The sequence below is a fragment of the Amblyraja radiata genome, chromosome 7 (assembly GCF_010909765.2).
Source record: "Amblyraja radiata isolate CabotCenter1 chromosome 7, sAmbRad1.1.pri, whole genome shotgun sequence".
NCBI classification, from domain to species: Eukaryota; Metazoa; Chordata; class Chondrichthyes; order Rajiformes; family Rajidae; genus Amblyraja; species Amblyraja radiata.
In genome coordinates this window covers 53,551,626-53,578,052 of record NC_045962.1, presented here as the reverse complement: position 1 = coordinate 53,578,052, position 26,427 = coordinate 53,551,626, and the positions used below count along the sequence as shown (strand labels likewise).

Below are 26,427 nucleotides of genomic sequence, written 5' to 3'. Positions count from 1 at the left end.
GTTCTGATCACCACACAATCGGAAGGATAGGATTGCATTGGGAAGGGTGCAGAGGATATTCACCAAAATGGTGCTCAGGATGGAGTGTTTCAGTTAGGCGGCAATCCTGGAGGAGCTGGATTTGTTTTGCTTAGAGTGGCGGCGGTTGAGGGGGGTCTGATAGAGGTATAAAAATTCTGAGAGGCACAGATAGGGTAGATAGTGATTTTTTCCCCCCATAGAAGCAGTTTCCCCATAAAGCCAGCGGAAATCTCTTTAGGGTTAGGGGTTAGAGGAGATTTGAGGAAGACCTTCTTCCCCTCAAGAATGGGTAGAATTTGGAGCCCACTGCCTTTGGTGGAGGCAGAGACTCACATCATTTAAGGTGGATCTAGACGAGCACTTGAATCACCAAGGCCTTATGCTGGTAAATGGGATCAGTATAGACAGTCCTTGCTGGTTAGTATTCACATGTTGTGGCAAAGGGCCTGTTTCTGTGTTGTATGACTCTATGACCCTTCACTTGGCCAGTGGTGTTTAATTTAAATTAGCATGTTAAATTAAACATGTTCACATTAAATTATTTCCGCTCACTCACTAATGCTGACATGAAACAGAACATTTTTGTTACCGGTTTTCAATATCTTGTGAGTGAACTGATGAATCCTGCAGTTTAATCCCCTCTTCCAACAGTGCAATGTTGATTGCTGGTAACTGAAGGCCAAAGCACCATCGACAATGCAGAGAGCAGTGTCAGTCGGCACTTCTCCTTCAGAATGGTGTGAAACATACATGTCCTTGATCTGACACCAGGGTTTGAGGTGGGAGGGAGGGGGGGCTCGGAGATCCTCAAGGGTTTTCCCACTTCAAAGTTAAAGGTGTGACCCACAAGTAGGCCAGCATAATTAAGGCTGCATTAGCACTTCAGTCCGTTGAAGATTTTGGATACTTCATGTGTTTGAACAGGTCAAGTGGATTGTTTCATAAACTCTCCTAAAGACACGAAGTAAATTCAATTTATTTGAACAATACATTATTCATTCAATCTGGAATGAAAACAGAAGTGCCCATTAATGTGCAGTCTTTGTATAATGGATGAATAGCCTGATATGTATAATTGATGGTGCGCCATATGACGGGTTGCCGGAATACAAGCTTGTGTACAAAGACCTTGTTTACTAGTCCTCATTGTAGTATCAGAAATGATACAGATGGCATCAGCAGATTGTGTATGATGCACCTTCAGTACTGCGAATAATCAGTTCACACCTTACCTTGGCCGCTGCTCAATGAAACAGATGGATAGCCTACTGGGTTCGTTTATAAAATATTATTTATTATCTTCACCCAAAGCAGTCCCTGGGGAATTAGGCTGACTGGCATTCACTCCATTTTGGGGGGTTTGGAGATGGCTGTTGACTGATATATCAAGGTGAGCATTTCAGAATGTCGCACTCACTGACAGGAAGCCGTGGAGGGGATGAGAGGTTAGCTTGTGAGGTGGTTGGTTATTCCATCACTTCCACACGGTTTCAGTGTACAACCGATGGACAGGCTTGAGGACCTCAATCCTTTCTCAAAATGCCCACCTACAGAATTTGGGGGCTAGGCTACAGTCCCGTCAATCAGTGATCTTTTCTTTTTTTTGGTATTGAAGGATCTGTTCCAGGATTTTCGATTCCACTTCCACCCTATTTTGTCATTTTTGTACATGTTTTACAGTTGAACGATAACCTTGAAGGCATGGTGGTGCAGCTGTAGAGTTTCTGCCTTACAGCGCCAAAGATCCGGATTAGATACCGACTATGGTTGCTATCTGTACGGAGTTTGTACGTTCTCCCCGTGACCGCGTGGGGTTTCTCAGAGATCTTCGGTTTTCTCCCACACTTTAAAGACGTACAGGTCTGTGGGTTAATTGGCTTGGTATTAATGTAAATTGTCTCTAGTGTGTGTAGGGATGTGTTAATGTGGGGGGATCGCAGGTCGGTGCGGATTCGGTGCGCCAAAGGGCCTGTTTCCGTGCTGTATCTCTAACCTAAACTTTATATGTTAAAGTGAGGTTTATAAAACATGAATGATAGAGCAGGTACAATAACATTTTAAAGACATTTGGACAGGTACGTGGATAGAAAAGGTTTGAAACATTATGAATCAAATACAAGTAAATTAGATAACATTGATTGATATATCAGTCAGCATGGCCGAGTTGAGCCGAAGGGTCTGGTTCCATGTTGTATACTCTATCTTTATGATCACAACCCCTTTGTCCACCTGTAACATTACGATAATCATAGAGTGATACAGTGTGGAAACAGGCCCTTCTGCCCAACTCGCCCACACCGGCCAACAATGTCCCAGCTACACTTAGTCCCACTTGCCTGTGCTTGGTCCATATCCCTCAAAACCTGTCCTATCCATGTACCTGTCTAACTGTTTCTTTACTGCTTCCTCTGGCAGCTTGTTCCATACACCCACCCCCCATGGTGTGAAAAAGTTACCCCTCGGATTCCTATTAAGTCTTTTCCCCTTCACCTTGAACCTATGCCCTCTGGTCCTCGATTCCCCTTCTCTGGGCAAAAAGACTCTGTGCATCTTCCTGATTTATTCCTCTCATAATTTTGTATACCTCTATAAGATCCTCCCTGTACCCCCATCCTCCTGCGCTCCATTGAATAGAGACCCAGCCTAATCAACCTCTCCCTATAGCTCACACTCTCTAGTTCTGGCAACATCCTTGTAAATCGTTTCTGAACCCTTGCAAGCTTGACAATATCTTTCCTATAACATGGTGTCCAGAACTAAACACAATATTCTAAATATGGTCTCAACAACGTCTTATACAACTGCAACATGACCTCCCATCTTCTATACTCAATACAGATGAAGGCCAAAGTGCCAAAAGCCTTTTTGACCACCTTATCTACCTGCGGCTCGTCCTTCAAGGAACCATGCACCTGTACTCCTAGATCCCTCTGCTCTACAACACTACCCAGAGGCCTACCATTCACTGTGTAGGTCCTGCCCTTGTTCAATGTCCCAAAATGCTAAATCTCACACCTCTCTATATTAAATTCCATCAATCATTCTTCCACCCACCTTGCCAATCGATCCAGATCCTGCTACAATCGTTCACAACCATCTTCACTATCTGCAAAACCACTAACCTTTGTATTATCTGCAAACTTGCTAATCCTGTATGTTCTCATCCAAATAATTGATGTAGATGACAAATAGTAACGGGCCCAGCACTGAATCCTGAGGCACACAACTAGTCCCAGGCCTCCAGTCTGAGAATCAACCTTCCACCATTACCCTCTACTTCCTTCCACTGAGCCAATTTGCTATCCAATCAGCTATCTCTCCTTGCATCCCATGCGATCTAACCTTCCAGAGCAGCTTACCATGCGGAACCTTGTCGAACGCCTTACTGAAGTCCATGTACACAACATCTACAGCTCTGCCCTCATCAACCTTTATGGTCACGTCTTCAAAAAAATCAATCAGATTTGTGAGACACAAACTCCCACGTACAAAACCATGTTGACTATCCCTAATCAGCCCTTGCCCATCCAAATGACTGTCTATCCTATCCCTCAGAATACTCTCCAGTAACTTACCAACTACAGATGTTAAGCTCACCGGCCTATAGTTCCCAGCATTTTCCCTGCAGCCCTTCTTGAAGAGAGGTACAACATTTGCCACCCTCCACTCTTCCGGCACCTCTCCTGTATTTAAGGATGACTCGTAAATTTCAACCAGACAGTGCAAATCTGAACAGGGGATAGTAGGTTACTGACATGACAATATGTCATATTTAAGAAAGAACTGCAGATGCTGGAAAAATCGAAGGTACACAAAAAAACTGGAGAAACTCAGCGGGTGAGGCAGCATCTATGGAGCGAAGGAATGGGTGACGTTTTGGGTCGAGACCCTTCTTCAGACTGATGTGGGGTGGGGGGGGCGGAAATAAGAAAGGGAGAGGCGGGGGCAGCAGGCTGTGGGAGAGCTGGGATGGGAGGGGAAGGAGGGAGAAAGCAAGGGCTACCTGAAATTGGAGAAGTCAATGTTCATATCACTGGGGTGTAAACTACCCAAGCGGAATATGAGGTGCTGCTCCTCCAATTTGCAGTGGGACAATATGCCATTATTATTATTACTCCAATTTTTCTGTGGCAAACGCAGACTCTCTGAACCGCCTTCAGCTTTTCAGAAAGGTCCTGCTCATTTTCAAATGCTCAGCAGTAAGCAGGCTTAACCTTTGGTACTGATAATCTAACAGCAAGTGGTGGCATTCAATTCTGACAAGGGTCACTCCCACCTAGAAAGCAGCTTCCAATGCCTAATTATATACGAGGCTCTTCTAAGCACTACATGAAAATCATACAGACCATTAAACACCAGGGAGGGCATGTAATGTCAAGTGAAAGAATGGGAAGGGATTACAGAACAGAGTCCCATTCAAAGCAAATGGAATTCAGCAATAGCATCCAACACGCAGGGCCTCATTGCTGCACTGGCTGAGGAGCATACATTGCCATAACCTCCTGCTGTTAAACACACACAACTCCTGCATCTTAACACAAAGTGTGGGTTAATGCACAACCTCCCTTAGTCCTCACCCACCATGCCTCGCATTTGAAAACACTAGTATTTAATGCTACAGAACTCTCTTGAATTCAGCTATTGAGACACTGGGATTTTTTCGTTCTTCCTGTTGCAAAAGTTCCAATTCATTCCACGATCCTCCCATAACTCACCCTTGTGACCAGGGGTCATCCATAGGCTTAATTCCTATATCAAAGACAAAGGAGCAAATCTGGTAAAGCCACTGGCTCACAATTCCAGAGATGCAGGTTCAATGCTGACTTCAGGCGCTGTCTGAAGATGATATTTCAGAATAATTATTGGAATAACAGTGCCTATTTATTCTCATAAGGAAAGTATTAGCTACAGGGAGCACCATGTGGGAAATTGTGGGAACATCATGTATGAATGTACAAGTTCCTGAAGTCACAGTTGCATGTCTACAGTTTCATAAGACTGTCCCTGGGGATTTGCTTCCTGTTGGGAGTGACACCTTGCAGAATCTCCCCTCCATTTTCTGCTGGGTTTCCAAGTCCTTAATCTCACACCATTGTATTGAAGGGATGGGAGCAGTTCAACAAGGCAGTCTGTCACCTCCTTCCGTGGGAAGCGGACAGAGATAATAAATGTTGTGTTATGGTAGGAAGATCTGCAAAAATATACAAGCCGAGAATGTCTAACACTTCTCCCTTGGTCAGCGTTTGTTCAACCAGTTTATGTAGATCTGACACATTTCACATTTTGTTTAGCCCAACCAGTTCTATCATCAATTCTCAAATTGCTTTCAAACAGTAAATGTTTAAAAAAACCATTACACTTCAAGCAATTATGTTTTAATCAGACAGCACATGGAGAATTAACCAAAATAAAATCACTGACCAAAGACATTGACTGTTGCTCTTTCCACAGACTGTGTCTGACCTGCTGAGTTTTTTTAGTATTTTCTCTTTTTATTTCAGTTGAAGATTTAAGATACATTATTTGTCAAGGAAACATTCCACATTCTCCGTTTCCACGCTGGTTTCCCCAGCGAGCTCTGATTTCCTCCCACATCCCAAAGACGTATGGGTTGGTAGGTTAACAAGCTGCTGTAAATTGCTGCTTATATGTAGGTGAGTGTTAAAAACTGGGGTTGAGTTGATGGGATCGTGAGAAGAATAAAGCGGAATTGTTTATGCGAGTGCTCAAAGGTTGATAAGGACTGAATATGGATCTGCTGCATCACAGTACCAAAGATAGACACAAAGTGCTGGAGTAACTCAGTGGGTCAAATAGCATCCCTGGAGAAAATGGAGGGTGACATTTTGGGTCAGGACCCTTCTTCTCATCTTTCCTTTCTACACACCACAGTACCAGCCAGTTGAGATGAATTACATAACCAGTCTGAAGAAGGGTCTCGACCCAAAACATCACCCATTACTTTTCTCCAGAGATGCTGCCTGTCCCGCTGAGTTACTCCAGCTTTTTGTGCCTATCTTTGTTTACATAAATACATTTAAGGGGAAGATAAGCAGAGAAGGGAAAAAGGAATAAAAGAATATTCTGTGAAAATGGGATGCATTGGAGAGGAAAGCAAGAAAGCGACTGCCTCAGGATGTTTTACTACATTAAAAGGTGCTGGTGCTTTTATTTTTAAATGGCCAGCCAGACATTTGGTTGATAACATTCACATTCTGGCTGCTAGTATCAGGAAAGATATTGAGAGTTGTTGGGTGGAATGGTCTGTTCTGCACTGCAAATTAAAATAATTCCCTTCCCGTAACATATTAAATGGAAATAAAACATATTAAACATTGTCATAGAGTAACTTGAAGCCATTTTATAGATTTCTAGATATTCCCATTGACAGAGTTCAGCAGACTGTGATTTAATTTGTTGGGACAGGTCTGAGTGCTGTCGCTCTTGGTTTTGATGCACTCAGACAAGTTTCCAATTTTAGTTGCTCTCAACGTCGCTTGAAGTCTATTCACATTCAACTGGCATTTTCTGTCATGTAGCTAATGAAAATGCACAATGTGCTCTGACCTTTCCAGTCCCTTAAAGAGTCAGCAATAAAGGTCCCTGTTGACAAATAGCTACAAGAATCACAACTTTTGATGGCCATAATTCATACAGTATATAGTCTTTACAATAATTTACCAATGAGGAGAGGAAGGGGTATGCTGAGCTTTGTAGAGCAGCAGTGGAATAATACCATCCTCAACTTACTGGGAAGAGTTATGGTACCTAGTACTGACCCATTGTCCTGATACTGCCACAGGCACAGCTGGTGACATAGGAGGCTGTAGCAAGAGCAAACTTTCAGAGCTTATTATTTCTGTCTTTTTTTAAGAAGAAATGTCAGTTTTCTCTACTCGTTAAAAACACCCTAACCCAAAAACAAGTAATTTCAGATTTTTAGCAATTACGTCTAACCCTAACCCTGGGTGAGACTCGTTCTTGATTATACTGGTGGCCTTGCCAAGGCAGCACGAGGTGTAAATTGAGTCATTGGAAGGGTGGTTGGTTTGTGTGATGCGAATTCCCCACCACCAGCCATCCATGAGCACAACATTACCAAGATCTTCCTGTGTAATTGGTATTAGTCATACAAGTGTGGAACAGGCCCATCAACCTAACAGGCCCATCAACCAACATGTCCCATCTATACTGGTCCCACCTGCCTGCATTTGGCCCAGGTCCCTTTAAACATATCCTATCTATACACCCATCTAAATATTTCTTAAACATTGCAATAGTAACTCCTCCAACAGCTCGTTCCATATACCCACCACCCTATGTGTAAAAAGTTACCCCTCGGGTTCTTATTAAATCGTTCCCCCCCCCAATTTAAACCTGGTTCCCGATTGGTCTCGACCCGAAACGTCGCCTATTCCTTCTCTCCATAGATGCTGCCTCACTCGCTGAGTTTCTCCAGCATTTTTTGTCTACTCCCAATTCCCTTACCCTGGGCAAGAGACTGTGCGTTTACCCGATCTATTGCTCTCACAAGTTGGTACACCTCTATAAGATCACCGCTCATCTTCCTGCGCTCCAAGGTATAGAGTTCTAGCCTGCTCAACTGCTCCCTACAGCTCAGGCCCTTGAGTCCTCATAAATCTTTACTGCACCCTTTCCAGCTTGACAACATCTTTCTTATAACATGATGCCCAAAATTGAACACGATACTTTAAATGTAGCCTCACCGACATCTTATATAAATGCAACATGACCCCCCCCCCCCCCCCCCCAACTTCTATACTCATCAAACCACTGTTCAGAGACAGCTGAGCAAAGACAATCAATCCACCTCAATGTGTTCACCTGAGCCATGTAAATAATTCTAGAACCATTGCCTCATCAACCCAATGTGGGGGTCCAGTCTGGGGTAAAGCAATTTCTCTAAAAATTACACAATATGAGAATGAATGATACAATAGAAATAATATCCAACAGTCTGGAAAACTGCTAATGCAGCTGTTCCAAGTATCCAAGTATCCAAGTATCATATTCCAAGTGTGCCAGATTAATGGAGATGCACTGTATTCCAAGTATGTGGTATTATCGGGGTTAAACTGGATTCTGAAAGGTCTTACGTGCTCATTTGTTTGAAGAACCTGCTTTCAGGCAGACTGGATAGCCCTGGAAAGCCCCCAAGATCCACGCAGTGGGTCGTTTTAGCCCCACCACTGTTGTAACAATGCAAAACACGGAAGGCAGTTTAAAAGTTAGATGAACAGGTCCCAGCAAGATCTCCACCCCATTCTCTTGTACTTAAGACAGTCACCAAATGGTGCCAGTGCACACGAAAAGGATGTGGCCCTCGACGTCTCTAAGGCAACAGTGCAGTGGGTTAAATGCTACATAGGATTACCCCGCCCCTTCCATTCTTTGCAAATGAGCACATTTAAACTGGGCTTCCGGTGATAATTTGATGTGCAAAAAAGGCAAACCCATTAGCACGCACTGTGATATGGCCCACTGTAAAAGGCCGTGCTTGCCCATTGACCATTACTACTTTCCCTTAATTGGCATCAAAAACTCTGAGGTTCACTCGAGGTCGAGACTGGGGTTGGGGAGTGGGCGGTGGATGGGGAAGAGAAAGGCAGGAAAAAATAACTGGCAATACTATTAAGTTTCATAACCTTTTCTTGGCAGGAGAGCTCTCAGCGCCTCTACACACGCAATGGGGCTGCCAATTATTGAGTTTAGCAGTAATTCTGCAGCTAATTTCCAACAAAGAAATGGTGCCGAGCCAAAATAAACCAGCCCATTGTTTAAAAAAAGTTCTGAGCAGAGATAATGTCGAAGGCTTTTGGATTACGCTGTTGCATACCATTAAGGCTTCTGGCAGAGGCCCAAGTAATTGCTCCTTGCACAATAGTCAGGCACTTTAAGTAATTCTGCATTGTTAAATAGAATGGTTACACTCGGAGATATGGTGGTACTTAAAAAAAAAAGGACACATGAGCCAATTAACTTTTTATTACTCAGCAGCCAGAGGAGTAGGGGTGGGGAAAGCAGTGAATAAATCAATAAGGTTGTCCAATCTGCTTTCAGCTCAGGTACGATGGAGCCTCAATGATGTGGATAATGGGAAAACACAAATTAACTTTAGTTTACTTTAGTTTAGAGGTACAACGCGGAAACAGGTCCTTTGGCCCACTGAGTCCGCACGCCCCACACATTAACACTACCCTACACATACTAGGGGCAATTTACCATTATACCAAGCCAATTAACCTACAAGCCTGTACCTCTTCGGAGTGTGGGAGGAAACTGAAGATCTCGGAGAAAACTCACGCGGTCATGGGGAGAATGTACAAACTCTGAACAAACAATACCCGTAGTCAGGATCGTAGTCATAACCTACATTTACACAACACCTGATACATCCTCAGGATATTCCAGTGCATTTTACAGCCAGAGAAGTACTTCAGCAGAAGATAGACACAAAATGCTGGAGTAACATAACTGGTCAGGCAGAATCTCTGGAGAAAAGGAATAGGAATAGGTCCTTTTCTCCAGAGATGCTGCCTGACCCGCTGAGTTATTCCAGCATTTTGTGTCCATCTTCGGTGTAAAGCAGTTCCTTTCTACACAAGTACTTCAGCAGAGCAGTCAGTTCCATAAAGTGGAAACCACAAGAGCTGGATCTGGGAGGGCCAGTTGTGTTGTTTGTGCACAGGGAGCAGTTGCTATCTAGAACATGCTGCCAGAGGGGGTTTGAGCTGGGCTTAACTCTGGCAATGGAGGAGGCCCAGGACAGAAAGGTCGGATTCAGAATGGGAGGGGGAGTTGAAGTGCTGAGCCACCGGGAGATCAGGGTGGTAATTGCAAACTGAGCGGAGGTGTTGGGCGAAGCGATCGCCAAGCCCGCGCTTGGTCTCACCGATGAAGAGAAGTTGACACCTGAAACAGTGGGGTGCAGGTGAACCTCTGCCTCAACTGGAAAGACTGCTTGGGTCCTAGGATGGAGTCGAGAGGGGAGGTAAAGCGATAAGTGTAGCATTTCCTGCGGTTGCAAGGGATAGTGCCAGGGGAGGGGGTGGTTTGGGTGGGAAGGAACAAATTTACCAGGGAGTTACGGAGGGAACGGTCTCTGCAGAAAGCAGAAAGGGGAGGAGATGGGATGATGTGGCCAGTGGTGGGATCCCGTTGGAGGTGGCGAAAATGTTGGAGGATTATATGTTATATGCGACAGCTGGTAGGGTGGAAGGTGAGGACAAGGGGGACTCTGTCCTTGTTACAAGTAGGGGGATGGGGAGTGAGAGCGGAGCTGCGGGATATAGAGGAGACCCTGGTGAGAGCCTCATCTATGGTCCAGGTGAATTTGAGTGCCGGATGGAAGTTAGTGGTGAAATGGGTGAAGTCGGTAAGTTCTGCATGGGTGCAGGAGGTAGCACCAATGTAGTCGGCAATGTAGCGGAGGTAGAGTTCGGGGACAGGGCCACGTTACGTATCAAACAAGGATTGTTCGACCTACCCTACAAAGAGGCAGGCATAACTGGGGCCCATGCGAGTGCCCATTGCTACGCCTTGGATTTGGAAGAAATGGGAGGAGTCAAAGGAAAAGTTGTTGAGGATAAGGACCAGCTCTGCTAGGCGGAGGAGATTATTAGTAGACGGGGATTGGTTGGTTTTGCGGTCGAGGATGAAACGGAGCGCTTTAAGGCCATCCTGATGGGGGATGGAGGTGTAGAGTGACTGGACATTCATAGTGAAGATGAGGGAATGGGGGCCTGGAAGAAGAGCGTGTGAGGTGTCTTAGGGCATAGGTGGGGAGGGATTTAGGAGATGTGGAGGAATTTATTTGAGAGATTCTTGATGAGTAAGTGTGTCAGAGGTTATGATTGAATGGTGGAGTAGACTAGATGGATCGAATGGCCTAATTCTGCTCCAAGAATTTATGAACTGCCTCCCGTGGCCCATGAAGGGATTGTCCTGCTGATTGGAGAAGCTGATTGGAGAAGCTTCTGGAACTAATAATGTGGAACTCATTGCCACAGAGGCTAAGTCAGTGGATATTTTTAAGGCAGAGATAAACATATTCTTGATTAGAGCAGGTGTCAAGGGTTATGGGGAGACTGGAAAGGCAGGAAAATTGGATTAGGAAGCAGAGATCAGCCATGATTGAGTGGCGGAGTAGACCCGATCGGCCGAATGGCCAAATTCTACTATAACTTGTGAACTTATAATACTGCATGGGAGCTGATAACTGATGATAGGAAGCCTGGGTAGGGGCTTCCGCAACACGGTTCAGGAAAGCAAGATGTAGTGGGCAGTAGCTATTGACCGTGTTTTAGTGTCCGAATGTAACCCATGGCCAGACAGTGTACACATCTATCCGTTGGTGGCCTTGGTGAGAGAGTGGATCGGTCCTGCACTCATGCTCCCAGGGTACTGGCTGAACTCTCTCTCACACAAGGGACGGCCACTTGAAGGGAGTTCCATTTTCCCGGAGTCAGGAAATGGGGAAGTCTGTAATTATGCAAAAATAACATTCCGCACACTAAACTCGTGGTCATTTGTTTCACTTGTCAGTCTGATCTGATTTCAAATATTACAGACGAGCACTTGCGTGATTTATTTTCTGACTGCTCGGCAGACAGGAAACTGGAATGAGCGCAGAGACACTATCTCCACACACAGCTGAAAGAGGCACACGGAACCAAATCTCGGGAGGCTTCTCAGGACTATGAAATTCCAAGCAAATTGCACAATCAGTAGAAGCAAGCAGGGAACGGGATTAACCTTTGCAGCTCCAGCAAGACTATAGTACAGACCAAGTTTGCCCATTTGGACTGCTCTCCAGGGGCTCATTCATCAGGACACTTCAACTGAGTGTAGAAGACTACCAGCAAAGCACAGGATGAGAGGTTTAACGGGTGGTTGCCTGTAGGTTAAAGTGGTTGTGGTGTGCCTGTTTCCAAGCTGCACGGCTCCATGACATTTCAAGTCAAAAGCTCAACTTTAATTAGCAAATGCTACAACACTGCATCCCACACTCCCACCAACAAAATCAATTCAGCTTGTAATCAATTTCATTCCAATCAAAACTTGCATAATTCAATTCGTTCCTGCTTCACCCATCTGATGGGCACATCTGCTTGCAGATCCAAATGCAGGGATTTATGCTTCATGGTGTTCGCTACCATCCACAAGGCAGAAGCATGATGGAATACTCTCCCCATACCTGGCTGAATGCAGCTCCAACAACACTAACAATGCCACACATCATCCCGGAGCTTGACTGACTGACACCTCACTCATCTCTCTAAGCATTCACTCCTTCTACCATTGCAAATACTTGCCTAGATCACTCCAACACCCTCCAAATGCACGACCTCTACCACCAAGGATAAGACCAGCAGGCACAGTGGGACCCCACCATATGAAGATTCACCTCCAACTTGCTCACACCGAGGCCCCTCAATGCAGTCAGGAAGAATTCCTTCACTCAGAAGTTTGTGAACGTTCGGAATTCTCCAGTCCATACACAAGAGCAGGGACGACCAAGGAAAGCAAAAGAAAAAGGCACAAAGAAAAACAAAGATTTATTATTGGAAAAAATATTTGGGAATCTTGGAATGTAATCCTCCCCTTTCCTGGTGGATGTCACGCTTCAGAAATGAGGATCACACAGAAGGTACAGTAACAAACCAGTAGCACACAGATCAAATTTACATCAAGCCTAACCCAACTCGGGCATATGAGATGGAACACGTTACTAGCCTAGTGTGAGGTTCCATTCAATTTGTTACTTAGTTCTTTGGGTCAGAATGATCCACAGTCAGATGAGAGAAGATAAAAGGGGAAGATAAAAAGGTGCAGAAATTCACCAGTAATATCATCACGGCTACATATGGGTCTTTACTTCCAAAATACAGAAGCAGAGTAAAACATGCAGAAGATAGAGACAAAATGCTGGAGTAACTCAGGGATCGGGCAGCACCTCTGGAGAAGAAGAATAGGTGATGCTTCGGGTCAAGACCCTTCTTTAATGTTACATTGTACAATCAGGATAACCAATTGAGAATGAACTTCCATCCCAGAAATGCATCAAAAAAATTAACAGTAAATAAGCAAGAAGGTGATGACCAAATGCATGACTAATCTCAGTAGGAAGAACAAAAAGGATTAAGGTTGCTCAAAGTTATTAAATGTCATTCAGAGGAACCGTTGTGTCCCTTCATATGATCAGGCAGATCAGGACCACTCTCTAATTAGTGATAGAATGGTTCAGTTGCCTGTTAACAGCAGGGAAGAAACCGTTTCTGAATTTGGAGGTGTGTGTTTTCGCACTTCTGTACTTCCTGCCTGATGGGAGAAGGGAGAAGAGGGTGTGACTCATTCTCGATTATGTTGGTGGCCTTGCCAAAGCAGCTTGAAGTGTAGATGGAGTCAAAGGAAGGGAGATTGGTTTGCGTGACGGTCTGGGCTGCCTCCACAGTTCTCCGCAATTTCTTGCGGTCTTGGATGGAGCTGTCCCCAAACCATGCTATGATGCATTCCCATAAAATGGTTTCTATGGCACATCTCAGGAAGTTGGCGAGAGTTGTTGGGGACATGCTGAACTTCCCAAGCCTTCTAAGGAAGTAGAGGTGTTGGTGTGCTTTCTTGGCCATTGCTATTCAACTGTTCAAGGAAAGGGCGAGTATTCCCTGCCGATATTGACACTGGAGGGCAGGGTTGCTTGCCTTCATCAATCGGGGCATTCTGTACAGGAGTTGGGATGTCATGTTATAGCTTTACAAATCATTGGTGATACCGCACTTGAAGTACCATGCACAGTTCTGGTCACCCAGATATGGGAAGGATGTGATTGCACCATAGACGGTGGAAAAAAGATTCACAAAGGTGTTACCGGCACCAAAGGCTCAAGTTGTAAGGAGAGGCTGGAACTATTCCAAAGGAGGCTGAGACATGACCTTTTCAAGGTTCATAAATCATGAGGGGCATGGATAGATTGAATAGACACCATCTTTTCACCTACAGTAGAGGAATCTAAACACTAGAAACCATAGGCTTAAAAAGGAAAGATATAAAGGAGCCCAGAGGGGCATATTTTTCCACATGGAGGGTCGGTATATGGAAGCTTTAAATCTTTTCCCTCTCAGCTTCAACCTATGCCCTCTAGTTTTAGACTTACCATTCCACTGAGAACATTTTGATAATTGTTCCAAGTAAACCAATGAAGCTGGCTCAAATGACCCTCTCCCGTCTCCCCTCCATCCACTCAATGCTAGTTCCCCTTCTTTCTGCCCCCATTTAAGAGATGCAATCTCCTTCTTTCACTTTTGTCAACCATTCATTGGACAGAATGAATCACAGCTTTCACTCAAAAGCCAACAGGTCCACTCAGATGGTCTAGTTTTTATCTCTACAACTGGGCAGCAATCCCGCCTTCCGATCAGCAGCTCCTAGGGTACTGAAGTTGTACCAATGGCATCCCTGTCGACTGCTTTTCTCCAACTTCCCAGGGCTTTGGCTGTGGAGAGAGCAAGTCAATATCCCTTCTGAACACAAAGTGCTGCAATCATTTAACAGGCCCGGCAATAACTGAGAAGAGAAATAGAGTTAACGATTCAGGTCATTGTTGGAAGGTCACGGGCCTATTTCTCTCCCCTCAGATATTCATTTCCTCTCGTCCTCAGTTCTGTTGCAATGTCTTCTACCGGAAGTATAAACTCCGTTTCTCTCTCCACAGATGCAGAGTATTTCCTGCATTTCTTGTTTTTGTTGCATTTCTATAGCACTTCAATGCCTGAAATATCCAAAAGGTACATAGAAGTATTTTCAGCGTACAAAAGTAACTTTGTAACATAGGCAGAAAATCAAGACGCCCCAGACAGTTTAACATTTACCATTGTACCCCCAGACGAACTCTCTCAGCGATTCTCAGCAGCAACTGTTCCGCAAGTCACAATGGTACACCCATCACTGCTTCAACTCACAGCGGGCAGCACTCTCTCCCACTGCAATCCAGATCAACAGTGGGGCAGAGCAGTGAGCAGTGAAAAGTTCACATAGCCAGCATTGCGCTGCTGAAATTTTACTGACAACACAGCGGCTTTCCCGATAGCTCCATTACTCACCCTGCCAGGCCCAGGAGCAGAAAACTGTAATTGAAATGGATGAAATTGTTCACATCTAATTACCAACATTTCAAGGGCCACGTACGTTGCAGTGTGATGCGATAAGACTTCGGGCATTGACTTGCACCACCGACTGAGGGGGTTCAGGGCCTCCCACTCATTGAGAGAGCAATCAGCCTTGATTATTTCATCATCTTCGTATGAAACATTGTTTGAGTTTGTATGAAACAATGTTGGTTTACATCACTGGTGAACTTTCCATGCTCTTACTTGCTCACACAGCAGCAGCAATGAGATGGAATCAAGGTCAAGCTCGGCAGCATAACCACTGCAAACCGTCTCCCAGATCCATTCAGGCATTGGACGTAGACAGCCAACACAGTGCTAGCCCTTCCAACATCCCATGTCCACATTCAGGTGCTGCCGTAAACTCAGAATGAAGGTTATCGACAACCCCTTGCCCGATCACCTCCCTGTCCAAAGCAAATGAAGACAATTTGATCTGACAGACTCAGTGCCGACAAGGCATGCTGTCATTTAATGTAGGTAGTGAACTAATCAACAAAACCATTGCCAAATAGAGGACAGCTGCTGAATTGTGTCTGCATCCTCACTGTCAAAGCCATGAAGCTGCATTTTAGTGAAGCGTTTTATTTTGAAGGCTCAAGCCAGTAAGATTTACATTTTGCCAACAGCAAACTCCATGACCTCTGAATCATTTCCCAATACCTCCCCTTTCCCATTACACATTACCTCCCTGTTTTACCCCTGTTTTACCCCCACCCTGCTGCCTCGTTATGTGCCCGTTTTATTTCACAGTCATAGAATCAGGCCCTTCGGCCCACGTTGATCACCAAGCTATCATTTACACTGATATCATTTAATTCCCATCAATCCCTAAAGTTCTCCCATTCACTTTACAGCAATTTACAGTAGCCAATTAACCTACCAACCCACGTGTCCGAAACCAGAGCACCCAGGGAGATACCACACGGGCATAGGGATAGCATGCAAACTCCACGCTAACAAAACTGGAAGTCAGAATAGAACCTTGATCACCAAGTCATAGAGCTATGCAGCCCAGAAACATGCCCTTCGGCCCGACTTGTCGAGTTAGATTAGTTAACTAATGGAGTTAGTACCACTTGCCTATGCTGGCCCATATTCCTACAAAACCTTCCCATCCCTGTCCAAATGTTGTTTAAATGTTGTAATTACATCCACCTCAACCACCTCCTTTGGCAGCTCGTTTCCTATACCCAACACTCTCTACAGGAAAAGCTTGCCCTTTAAGTCCCTTTTAAATATTTCTCCTCCCATCTTAAAACTATACTCTCTAGTTCTTAACTACCCTATCCTGAGGACAAGATTGTGATTATTCACCTAATCTTTGCCCCTCATGTTTTAAAAACCTCTATAATTTAGTTTAGTTCAGAGATAGAGCGCAGAAACAGGCCCTTCAGCCCAACAAGTCCGTGCCGACCAGCGTTCCCTGCACACTAACACGAACTACGACACTAGGGACAGTTTTCAATTTTACCAAGCCAATTAGCCTATAAACCTGTAATTTTTTGGAGTACGGGAGGAAACTGGAACTCCCGGAGAAAACCCACGCCGGTCACGGGGAGAACGTACAAACTCCGTACAGGCAGCATCCATAGTCAGGATTGAACCCAGGTCTCTGGCACTATAAGGCAGCAACTCTACCGTTGCGCCACTGCGCCACCCCTTCAACCGGAGGTCTCCTTCAGTCTCTTATCTTCCAGGGGAAAATGTCCTAACCTATCCACCCTCTCTATCCACCCTCTCACGCACTTGGTCCTCATTCAGTGCAAAGCACAAGCAGAATAAGAAAGAAAAACTTGCATTTAAATTTTGCCTTTTACAACAGCCAGACATCCAGACAAATGTCAGGCAATGCATTTTGGAAGTACTAATGTGCAAGTGCATACACCATGAATGTCAAGATCTTAAGAAATATTGAAGAACAGAAGGACTTTGGTGTACAAACCTATAGATACTTGAAGGCGGCAACACCAGTAGACAATGTGGTTTGGAAGGCACATGGATTACTGGTCTTCATTAAGCAGGATATTGAAAACCAAAGTAAGAAAGTTATGTTTTCGGATCTCAGTTTAAATTCTCATTCAAGTTAGGATCGCAAACACCTCCCAAGAAAAAGCACTTTGCACATTTGCCATGGCCCCACACTGCTGCTGCACAGAGGGCACTCAAATCAACAGATGATCAGAAGATTTCCCAAACCAAATAAATGCAAATTCACTCAGCTACCAATAAGCAAAACTGTTCCTGACAATTCTAGCTGGAGAGGAACCGATTACAAGAAATACATCGCACACGTCTGAGATGCAGCGGGTTATTTAACAATGCCTTTTGCTCAGCAGTCTTGGAACACATTTGATTAACTCTTGTCGAAAAAAAGCACTGCAGATGCTGGTTTATACCAAAGGTAGACACAAAATAATGGAGTAGCACATCAGGCAGCATCACTGTAGAAAAAGGATAGGTGAAACCCACGTTTCAGTCTGAACAAGTGTTCCAATCTGAAATGTCACCTATCCTTTTTTTTCATAGATGCTGGCCAACCACTGAGTTACTCCAGCACTTTATATTTATCTCCGATTACTCTTGCCTTGATCAGCCCTGGATTTTCATCAAATTGTAAAGAATTGCCGCAGACGTCGTGGGCTGAATGGACAGAATCTGTATTTTACTTCCTGTAAATAAGGGAAACATAGAACACCTGGAATTGGATTAACTCAAGTCCATTATCAGGCTTTTCTAAGGGAACTTGCAGTTTCCTTGAAACCTCTCTCCTTGTCCAAGCCTTTGGTCTCCTGTCCTAATATCATCCATTTTTCACTACTCCTTTGAAGTGCCATGTTATTGTAAAGAGTCGTGTAATGTTTCTGTTTTATTACAGCATGTGCTTTAAGCTTCATTCTCTCCCTTTGCTCCTCATGTTATCTTTCAGTCAGTGAATCTCGTTGCCTCAGTGAATTGAAAGTGCGCGAGGCAAACTGCTGGGCAAAACAGACCTTTTGTAAAGGGAACAAAAACCCATTAGCCCCGACAAGCCCCTCTCTAATGATGCACCTTAATCCCCCTCACACCCGTCAAAGTCTCTCCCAACCAATTCCCTCTTGGATCCATTTGTATTATTCTATGTCAAAGGCCATTCTGCTGAAGCATGTTCCATAACTCCGTTTCTATTCTTCGAGAGAAAACACATGTGCCAGACAGAGAATGCTGGAGCAATGGTGGGTGTAGGAATCTCTTGACAACTCTCAGAGCAAAATCCACTGCTTGTTCTCTCATCCCCGCCCATGCACCCTTCCATCTTCTCCACAACTTACCAGAGAACAAACATAGGGATGCATTAAAGTGGCTAGGCTGAGAGAATGCAGAGCAAGCAGAGTCAGAAGACAAGCACTGCACCAAATTTCCACATGAACTGGTAATCTCCAAACCACTGTGCCCATGGGTTAAGAATAAAAGCAGCAATTTAGTTTAATTTAATGAATTGCATCAACCCTTATTACACAAATCATTAATAATCAAATTATTATTTAGGACCACACAAATGTATAGAACAATGTAATTCAGCTCGTAATGCTTTGTTGCTCCCAGAACCAGTCCCACTCTTCCACAGAAGGGTTGATTGCTGTCTCAGTCACCTCCCAGTGGCAGGGTAGTTGATGCTCCACATAACTGCATTGTGCTGAACACCTCAGCATGCTTTATGACAATCTGAACTTGCATTTTGTTGCCACCTTATTCCTTGCTGTTGTTTGCCACAACATGAAAAATAAATTAAATCTTACCTTGGCCTTAACTGCTGAGGAAACTTCAGTATCAGTCAAATGTTAGGTCCGTAATTGTCCACTGAATTTTTCCCATCGGGATGGTTTGGTTTACACGGGAAACCACAATGAAAAAGGCCCTCTCTCTCATATCAAGGCTCCTGCCATCTCCTTTCTTGCCTCTTAATAACTTGGGATAGATCTCATCATGCCCTGGGGATTTATTAACTGTAGTGATCTTCAAGAGCCCCAACACCTCCTCCATTTTAATCTCAAACTGTCCTTGCATATTAGTATTCTATGCAATGATGTCACTGTCCTCCGGGTTTGTGGAATTCCCTGCCATAGAGGGCAGTGGAGGCCAAATCACTGGATGGATTTAAGAGAGAGTTAGATAGAGCTCTAGGGGATAGTGGAATCAAGGGATATGGGGAGAAGGCAGGTACGGGTTATTGATTGGGGACGTTCAGCCATGATCACAATGAATGGCTGTGCTGGCTCGAAGAGCCGAATGGCCTCCTCCTGCACCTATTTTCTATGTCGTTCTCCTTGATAAAAATAGATGCAGAGTACTTGTTTAGCACCTCACCTACATTCTCGGATTCCAAGCACAAATTCCCTCCTTTATCTTTGAGTGGTCCTACTGTCTTGCTGGTTATCCCCAATGTTTTTAATGTAGACATAAAAAGCCTAGGGATTTTCTTAAATCCGATTCGCCAAAGCCATTTTGTGGCCCCTTTTGACCCTTCTAATCCGGATCGAAAGGTCAAGATCAAACCTGGATCACTGGAGATGTGAAGCAGCAACTCCACTAGCTACATTCCTATGTCACCCCACATGTTCTTCTGCATAAAAGGCAATCTCATTGTTGGTACTTAAAGCGCTTACATATTTTGATTCCTAGCACATTTCCATCTCTTGTTCAAGATCTGGTTTACAATCAGCTACATGAGCACAGTGAACCATCTCCAAATTACAATGAGCCCTAGTCACTATGTCATGATTACTAGCCCCTAATTAACCTACCCTTAAAAATTAATCACGTCACGTTACCTTATCCCAAGCTGAGCCTGAGCAGAGAGCATTTGAATGACAAACTTCTTGTTCAGGGATAGAAGTTGTACTCAAAGGATTTTGGCTCAAATCTACCCATTCATACCAGTGCAATACCGAGGAACTGACATTCTGTCAGACACATCACCTGCTTTACCTACAGCATGATATGATCCGATAAAACTTTATTCATCCACAGATGGAAATCTGTATCCCATTATGCCACACAGCTGGGCGCACAACACATGGTTAGATTAGGTCAGGTTAGAGAAACAGTGTGGAAACAGGCCCTTTGGCCCACAGACCAGTGATCACCCATACACTAATTCTATCCTACACACTAAGGACAATTTACAGAGGGCCAATTAACCTTCAAACCTGTACATTTTTGGAATGTGGGAAACCACCGGGTGGTGCTTCGATGGCAGCCTCGCCTAGTCTGTCTGTCCTTTTTGTCTTTTTTTGATTATTTTTAGTTTGTTTAAAAAGTATGTGTTCATGTTCTCTGGTTTGTTTTATGTGGGGGGTGGGCGGGGGAAACATTTTTTCAATCTCTTACCTTGCCGGAGATGTGATTGTTTTCCGGATCGTATCTCCGGTCGCTCTGCGGCCTAACATTGTGGAGCTGGAGGCCTTGCTCGGGACTGACTTTGAGCCCCGTCGCGGGGCGTGGACTTACCATCGGAGCCGAACCCTTGCCTGGGGTCGACGCTCCAACTGCAGCCTGCAGACTTTAACATCAAGGAGCTCGCAGTCTCGGATTGAGACCGACATCGGGAAGCTCCAAAAACCGCACGACATTCGACTAGCCCCGACCCGGGGTAGATCGCCCGGCGCGTGGGAACTGAGTTTCCTCACGATGCAGGAGCTTGATCGCCCCGACGAGGAGGCCCGCCGCCGGCTACGGGAATAAGATCGTCCCGACAACGGAAGGTTAGAGGCACCCAACCGAGACCGAGATGAGGAAAACTTTTTTCACACAGAGAGTGGTGAATCTCTGGAATTCTCTGCCGCGGAAGGTAGTTGAGGCCAGTTCATTGGCTATATTTAAGAGGGAGTTAGATGTGGCCCTTGTGGCTAAAGGGATCAGGGGGTATGGAGAGAAGGCAGGTACAGGATACTGAGTTGGATGATCAGCCATGATCATATTGAATGGCGGTGCAGGCTCGAAGAGCTGAATGGCCTACTCCTGCACCTATTTTCTATGTTTCTAACCGCTGGAGGACAAAGAAGGGAGAGATTTAACTTTTTTTCGCCTTCCATCACAGTGAGGAATGTGGAGGAGTAACTGTGGTGGATATTCATGGTAAAATATATTTTGGGTGTTCTGTTGCTTTTTATTGATATGACTGTACGGCAAATCAAATTCCTCATACGTTGCAAAACATACTTGGAAACACAGCTTCCCTGTCTTCACCTAGCTTCCCTGCCTTCATGCAAGTGGCCCTCCAAAGTATTTCTAATTCTCAGGTTGATCAGATTGTATTAATGGGGGCAACATCGACACAGTCTTCCCGGACAATATTCGGCAGAGCAAGTGACTTCTCCGTGGAGTCAGGTGAAACCGTTTCACTCAATCAACATCACAACAAAATAGATAAAGTTCTCAATAGCACACCTCTGTTTATGAAAAAAACATTAAGCAAAGTTCACGCCCAGTCAATAAATCCCAAGCAACAATCTGTTCGTATATAATCACCCAATACCAGTCAAAGAAAATTACACATTCACAAATCAAAAGAGATGGGGACCACTAATAGAAGTATGTCAGAGGAGAGACTATAAGAATTACAGTTTTTCTGGAGAGAACTCTCGCATATAATGCTACACAGCAAAAGACACACTTGCCAAGGGTGCAATGATGGAACTTGGGGATACGCAGTGTTGGATAAAGCGCAAAGTACCCAGAAAACAAAGCGACCAAACAAGGCTTCACTGATAATCATGACTGCAGGTGGCTGTGACGGGTCAAATTTTAGTACTGATGTGGGGGTACAGGGGTGAATGGGATTTGGTATGAATTATGATATTGGCAGAAGATTAGTGAAATAATTCTGAAATCAAACAAGATTGTGAGAGCAATACAATAATTCAGAATAACTCTCCCCAAAGGAGGATTTCTAAGCAAGAAATTGTTTCTCAGACTTTACAGGAAATCATTAAAAACTAAAAGCTACGTTGCAGTTTTTTTTTAGCTTTGAAATGCTGATCATTTCCTCAAACAGTGAAACAGGCTCATTAACTGTTGGTACTGGTGCATTTATACCAAACGCTGCCTCCGATTTAAACATGCTAACTGGAAGCTGACTGAATTGTTAACAAGTATTGGCAAATCCACCAAAATAGAGTCTAATTCATCTTTGTTTTGTGGTATTTTGATTTACGGAAGTGTTCTGGGGATTACAATCTGCCAGTCTACCTGCTTTTTTCCAATAGAAAGAGAAAGCTGGTGACATTTCCAAATTAAAAAAAAGGTTGCCATGGAAAAAAAATCAATATTTTTTTACTCGTAGGCTGTCGAGGTACGTCATAGTAGGTCGTAATGCTATCGTATGTAATCGAAGGCAATCAAAGGTATTCAAAGATAGTCGAAGGTAAAGCTCGTTGAGAAAAAAAAAAGCTAAACCGTTGCTAAAAAGCTAAATGTTAAATGTCCGCTAAACTTTATTAAAAGTTGTCTGGCTTCTTAAAAGTGTCTCCACTGCTTCTCCCCCCCTTCTCTCCCCCCCCCCCTCCCCCCCCCTCCTCTCTGCGCTCTCTAAAGGACTTACCGTAACTGTGCCAGCCGTCTTTTACCTTCCTGTTCATCGCGGGTGTGAATTTCAGACAGCGCTCCCCCGCTTTCCCTGGCCCTCGCCTTTGTGATGTGTTTGTGTGTGTGTGTATGTGTGTGTGTGTGCGCAGACGGTCGATCCGGCTCGCAGTTTCATCGCTGATGGTCGATCCAGCTCGAGGATTTTCAGGCGAGTGCCCTCAAACTTGAAGGTCGAAGACAGTTGCTGAAATCTCACGTTAGTGGGACAGGCTCTTAATTCCTGGACTTTGAATGCCATTTTTAGAATTACATTCCACCTCTTAAAAAGGAGACAGGTCATGGCAGGGTATTATGTAATCAATAGGACAGGGCTCGATATTAAATGAAGGTTCAATTACTTTTGAGAATGTAAAGTGGTAATCTTACAAAGGAATAACTTGCCTTAGGGACATTAGGAATAATCAGCACAAGACCATTTATTCTCTAGTTAAGAGTTCAAGCTTGGTAAACCTGGCATCGTTATGACTATCTACGAGTTAGTACTTACCCAAGGACTGCTTTGAAGTACATAACCAGCTGCAGCTTTCCTTTGAAAGTCAGTGAGAAGTAAATGTACAACTTATTTGAAAATGACAAGCAATCAATCGACAGTTCTGCAAAGTACATGCAATTTGCAAAGTGTAATGTGCTCCCACCTTGAGATACATCACAGACATTTGGAATGTCCATCACAGACATTTGGACATTGGATATATCAGACATTTAATTATTCCAATCAATTTTTGAGCTTTTACACAATTGCACTCAATGTTCTAATAAGATCCATTATTTAAACTTCACTTCCATCCATACGACACAATATTTTTTCCAAAAAACACATCTGTCACAGTCTTAAAGAGCACAAAATCAGCTAGTGCAGAATTCTCCATCTTCCCGCCTAGAAGATGCCTGTTCTCTAGCTCGAATGCTCATGAAAATCCAAGAAAAAAAAGACAAATACAAATATGTTTAATCCATAGATTTCCATATACCCAAAGAAGTACAAAATAATTAAGCAGGCTTCCCTAACAACCTCCATCATACAGGCAATCAAAAAGTGGTTGTGGTGACTTTCCATCCATTTTATAAATTCTTTAAATAGCACTTCTTTAAATTATTAATGCCTGCCATAGGGTAGAACCCCTGCAGTGCGCCAGAACAGGAACCAAGCATCCAGGCAAGATCAAAAATATATATACATTCAACAGCATTCCATTAATTAAAGTGGAAATAAAATTCCTTCCCATCGATTCAATACACAGAACAAAACCAGGGCCCCTGATGAACTGATATTTTGAAATGATTACCATTATTGGATATAAATATTTAAAGAGAGTTTGAATGTATCCTTTATACCAGTGAAGCATGTTGCATTATTGCGAATGGTTGTCCATTTTTACACCTCCACAACAAAGGAAAGAACACCGAGTCAAGCTTCCATAGGCAAGAATGTCAAAGCAAAGTAAAATATAAAGTGCTGGAGGAACTCAGCGGGTCAGGCAGCATTTGTGCAGAGAATGGGCAGGTAACGTTATGGGTCGGGACCCTTCTTCAGATCAAAACAAGCCACCCATTTAAAAAAATGCAACAAAGTGGGGAGGTACCAGTTCACCGCAACATATTGGCTCCAATATTTTAAAAACAGAACTCACTTTCTCTTATCCCTTGCACTAGGAGTAAACATATCGCTAAAGCAATGCATTGTTCAAACTGTTTTATCTAAAAGCTGGTTCTCCCCTCCAAGGCAAAATACTTTCCCACAATTAATGTGTACCAAAATTAAAAAACAATCAAAAATGTGACCCTACTTCCTTTCTTAAAAATAGTAGTTTTATTTAACACCAAAACATTGTAGTTCTTTCAAAATATACCTTCCAGGGTCTGTGAGATATACTTAAGAACAAAGACATCTTGTTAACGATGATGCAAAGCTCAATGAATACTTACTGCAACAACGTGAGAAAGGGAGAAGAGGGAAACAAGCCCCCTGGCTCAACTCGTCCATGTTGACCAAGATACCCCATCTAAGCTAGACCCATTTGCCCACTTTTGCCCCACATGTCCCTAAACCTTTTCAATCCAGGTACCTGTCCAAATATCTACATGCTACATCTAATGAAGTGATTCTGAAGTGCAGCCACTGCTGTAACATTGGGAATTATTTCGGGATATAAATATGTGCTATGTGAAGTATGTTAGTGTCTGCACACGATAGATGCCCCCGTTTCCTACGCTCTGCTCCATTCATCCCTGCATTGTGGGTCATCTAGAGATACTCCTGAGAAAGGGTCGCTGCTCCTCGTCATTGCCCACATCATTTCCCCACAACTTTTAACTCACCCCGGAAGAAAGTTTTGGATCGCAAGTAGCTGACACTCAGGCGGAGGATAGAGAGTTTGTCCAGGCTGGAGGTCACATCTTCGGCAAAAGGGAGCAAGCCCGCAAGGCGTTCCAATTCAGAGTTTAACCGGTCCCGGTGCCTCTTTGACGGATTGGACCTGATTCCATCAACATTCACCGGCTTCACACTGATAACAAGCCAAACAAGATAACATTACAAATCAATACACTTTCACAAAACAGTCTGACAGCTAATTCAGTTTGAAGACTCAGTTAAATGCCAATCCATGGTCTGCATTAATTGCCCCGTAAGATTATATTAATCCTCATGACAGACTGCATTAGTGTTCCACAGATAGGACTAATCATCAACATCGAGCAGGGTCAGGTCCATATTAAATGCCATAACACAAATGACAGTACTCTGCACCACATCACATAAGATAGACACAAAATGCTGGAGTAACTCAACGGGACAGGCAGCATCTCTGGAGAGAAGGAATGGATGATGTTTCGGATCGAGACCTTTCTTCAGACAGTGATGTAAAGAGAGATATAGAACAAATGAATGAAAGATATGCAAAAAAAAGTAACGATGATAAAGGGAGACAGGCCATTGTTAGCTGTTTGTTGTGTCCTTTATCATCGTTACATTTTTGCATATCTTTCATTCATTTGATCTATATCTCTTTACATCACTGTCTATATCTCTCGTTTCCATTTCCCCCTGACTAGTCTGAAGACAGATCTCGACTCGAAACATCACCCATTGCTTCTCTCCAAGATGCTGCATGTCCCGCTTAGTTACTCCAGCATTTTGTGTTTCTCTTAGGTTTAAACTAGCAACTGCAATTCCTTCCAACACATAAAGACCCAAACCAGGATGTGCACTAGCCCTACATTACCCACCCCGCTCAGTGCCAGAGCCTGGATCCGCCCCTATGCACCCCTGCACCGAGCCGGTACATCCCCTATGCCCCTCGACACCCACCCGCACCAACCCCCTCCCCCACGCACCCAACCCCTGCCTCCCGCACCCACACCTTCCCCACACACGCCGGTCCCCGCCGTCCTGGCGCCGATCGCACCCACCTCCTCTGCACCGGTTTCCTCCGCTTCCGTCCCGCGTACATGGCTGCAGGAGGGACGGCTCCCTCGCCCGCTGCCCGCTGCCCGCTGCCCGCTGCCCGCTGCCCGCTGCCCGCTGCCCGCTGCCCGCTGCCCGCTCTCCGCCGCCCGGACCCGCAGCCCAGTGGAGCGCGTCTCCGCCAGGCGC

At 44.4% G+C, this 26,427-nt stretch overlaps 1 protein-coding gene across 2 annotated transcripts in view; it reads right to left on the bottom strand.

Annotated features, from left to right (window-relative positions):
• LOC116975428 (aryl hydrocarbon receptor-like) overlaps positions 1–26,427 on the bottom strand; it is a 90,854-nt gene extending 64,427 nt beyond the window's left edge. Inside the window, exons 1-2 of one of the 2 annotated variants that reach the window (XM_033024541.1) lie at positions 26,244–26,427; positions 25,152–25,339 (exon numbers count right to left, since the gene is read on the bottom strand). In XM_033024541.1, coding sequence (XP_032880432.1) covers positions 25,152–25,339; positions 26,244–26,284 — 229 coding nt within the window. In that variant the 5' untranslated portion in view covers positions 26,285–26,427. The remainder of the gene's footprint in view (positions 1–25,151; positions 25,340–26,243) is intronic. The other variant, XM_033024540.1, reaches the window with a different exon arrangement.